We start from the raw sequence: 1,346 nt of genomic DNA on the forward strand, positions 1-1,346 counted from the left end.
TGATGCTTTTTATCAATGTTTTTAACTTTTTCTCTTGTTTTTGTCCCTTTTTCCAACACTTTTGACACTTTTTTCAATGTATGTCACTTTTTTGGACGTTTTTAACACTACGTAACACTAAATTATTGACTTTAGTTTTATAGTTATAGTATGACCAGCTAATGTCAAACAATATCGACAAACTTTGAGTGACAAAATCATCGGGGAAAGCCACAAAAGTGTCGAAAAAGACGTTGATAAATGTATTTAATTTAAAATGTTGAAATACAAAAAGTTGCGGGGCGACGGGAACCCGAGGGTTATTAACAGTTAGACACATTGCATGAAATAGAATCCAACAAAGCAAAACTAGAAGATCTTCAATATAACCATCCTGCTAAAAGCAAAATAAAAACAGGAAGAAACTCAAACAGGGCAAAGCCAGAACAAGCCAGAAAACCCACATTTAAACCACACTGGTCACCCATTGTCCTCTCCTATTTACTGATGTAATATCCCATTATCTCATGTAAGAGACAGACAGATTGACTGAATGGGTTTTTTCACAGTGTGGCGACTGCCTCGCCTGTGGGTCACACACACAGTTGTTCGCAGTCTAATTGCTGCAGCAGTGGATAGACAACACATTGACAAATTAACGAATGCTCTGTGCTTTTTGGCCAGAACCTTTCAGGGACAATCTGCTTTAAACCAGCTAAATATAAAGACTGAGTTTACTATCCCGACAGATAGTATTCCATTCATTGACACTGTGTTTCTGTTTGTCTCTTAAGCTACAACGGCAGATCGTTTCTACAGGATTGACAGAGCACAGGTAAGTCTGTGTCACCTAACTTGTTTCCCTGGCTGGTATTTCTCTCAAATATTCTCTATTTCTCTAAGTTAATACATCAAAGTGCCCATATTATGCTCATTTTCAGGTTCATAATTGTATTTCGAGGCTGTACCAGAATAGGTTTCATTTTCAAAAAACACCATATTTTTGTTGTACTGCACATTGCTCTAGATCCTGTTTTCCCCCTGTGTGTTTAAGTCTCTGTTTTAGCTACAGAGTGAGACATCTCACCTCCATACTATCTTTGTTGGGAGTTGCACATGGTCAGTAATATCCCATCAGCTAGATAACTCTTTCTCAACTTTGGTCAGTCCAAGACAGGGTTAGCTGGGACAATTCTTCTAAACGAGGGCCACTTGTGGGACAGGAAGTAGTTCTTTTGGAGATTATGGTCAACTAGTGGGTGTTGTCGCAGTGTTTTGCCATTGAGAACGAGCTAGCATGCTACGGTTAGCCGCCTCGTCTCTAGTGACGTAGAAAGCCGCGCAGATGTTGAACAGCTCACCCGGAG

The 1,346-nt window shown here is 39.7% G+C and overlaps 1 protein-coding gene across 1 annotated transcript in view; it reads left to right on the top strand.

The window, feature by feature from the left end:
• dgkza (diacylglycerol kinase, zeta a) overlaps positions 1 to 1,346 on the top strand; it is a 154,233-nt gene that overhangs the window by 117,396 nt on the left and 35,491 nt on the right. The window contains exon 26 of the mRNA XM_032505889.1: positions 774 to 814. Within this exon, the coding sequence (XP_032361780.1) occupies positions 774 to 814 (41 nt within the window). The remainder of the gene's footprint in view (positions 1 to 773; positions 815 to 1,346) is intronic.

The sequence above is a fragment of the Etheostoma spectabile genome, chromosome 24 (assembly GCF_008692095.1).
Source record: "Etheostoma spectabile isolate EspeVRDwgs_2016 chromosome 24, UIUC_Espe_1.0, whole genome shotgun sequence".
NCBI classification, from domain to species: domain Eukaryota; kingdom Metazoa; phylum Chordata; class Actinopteri; order Perciformes; family Percidae; genus Etheostoma; species Etheostoma spectabile.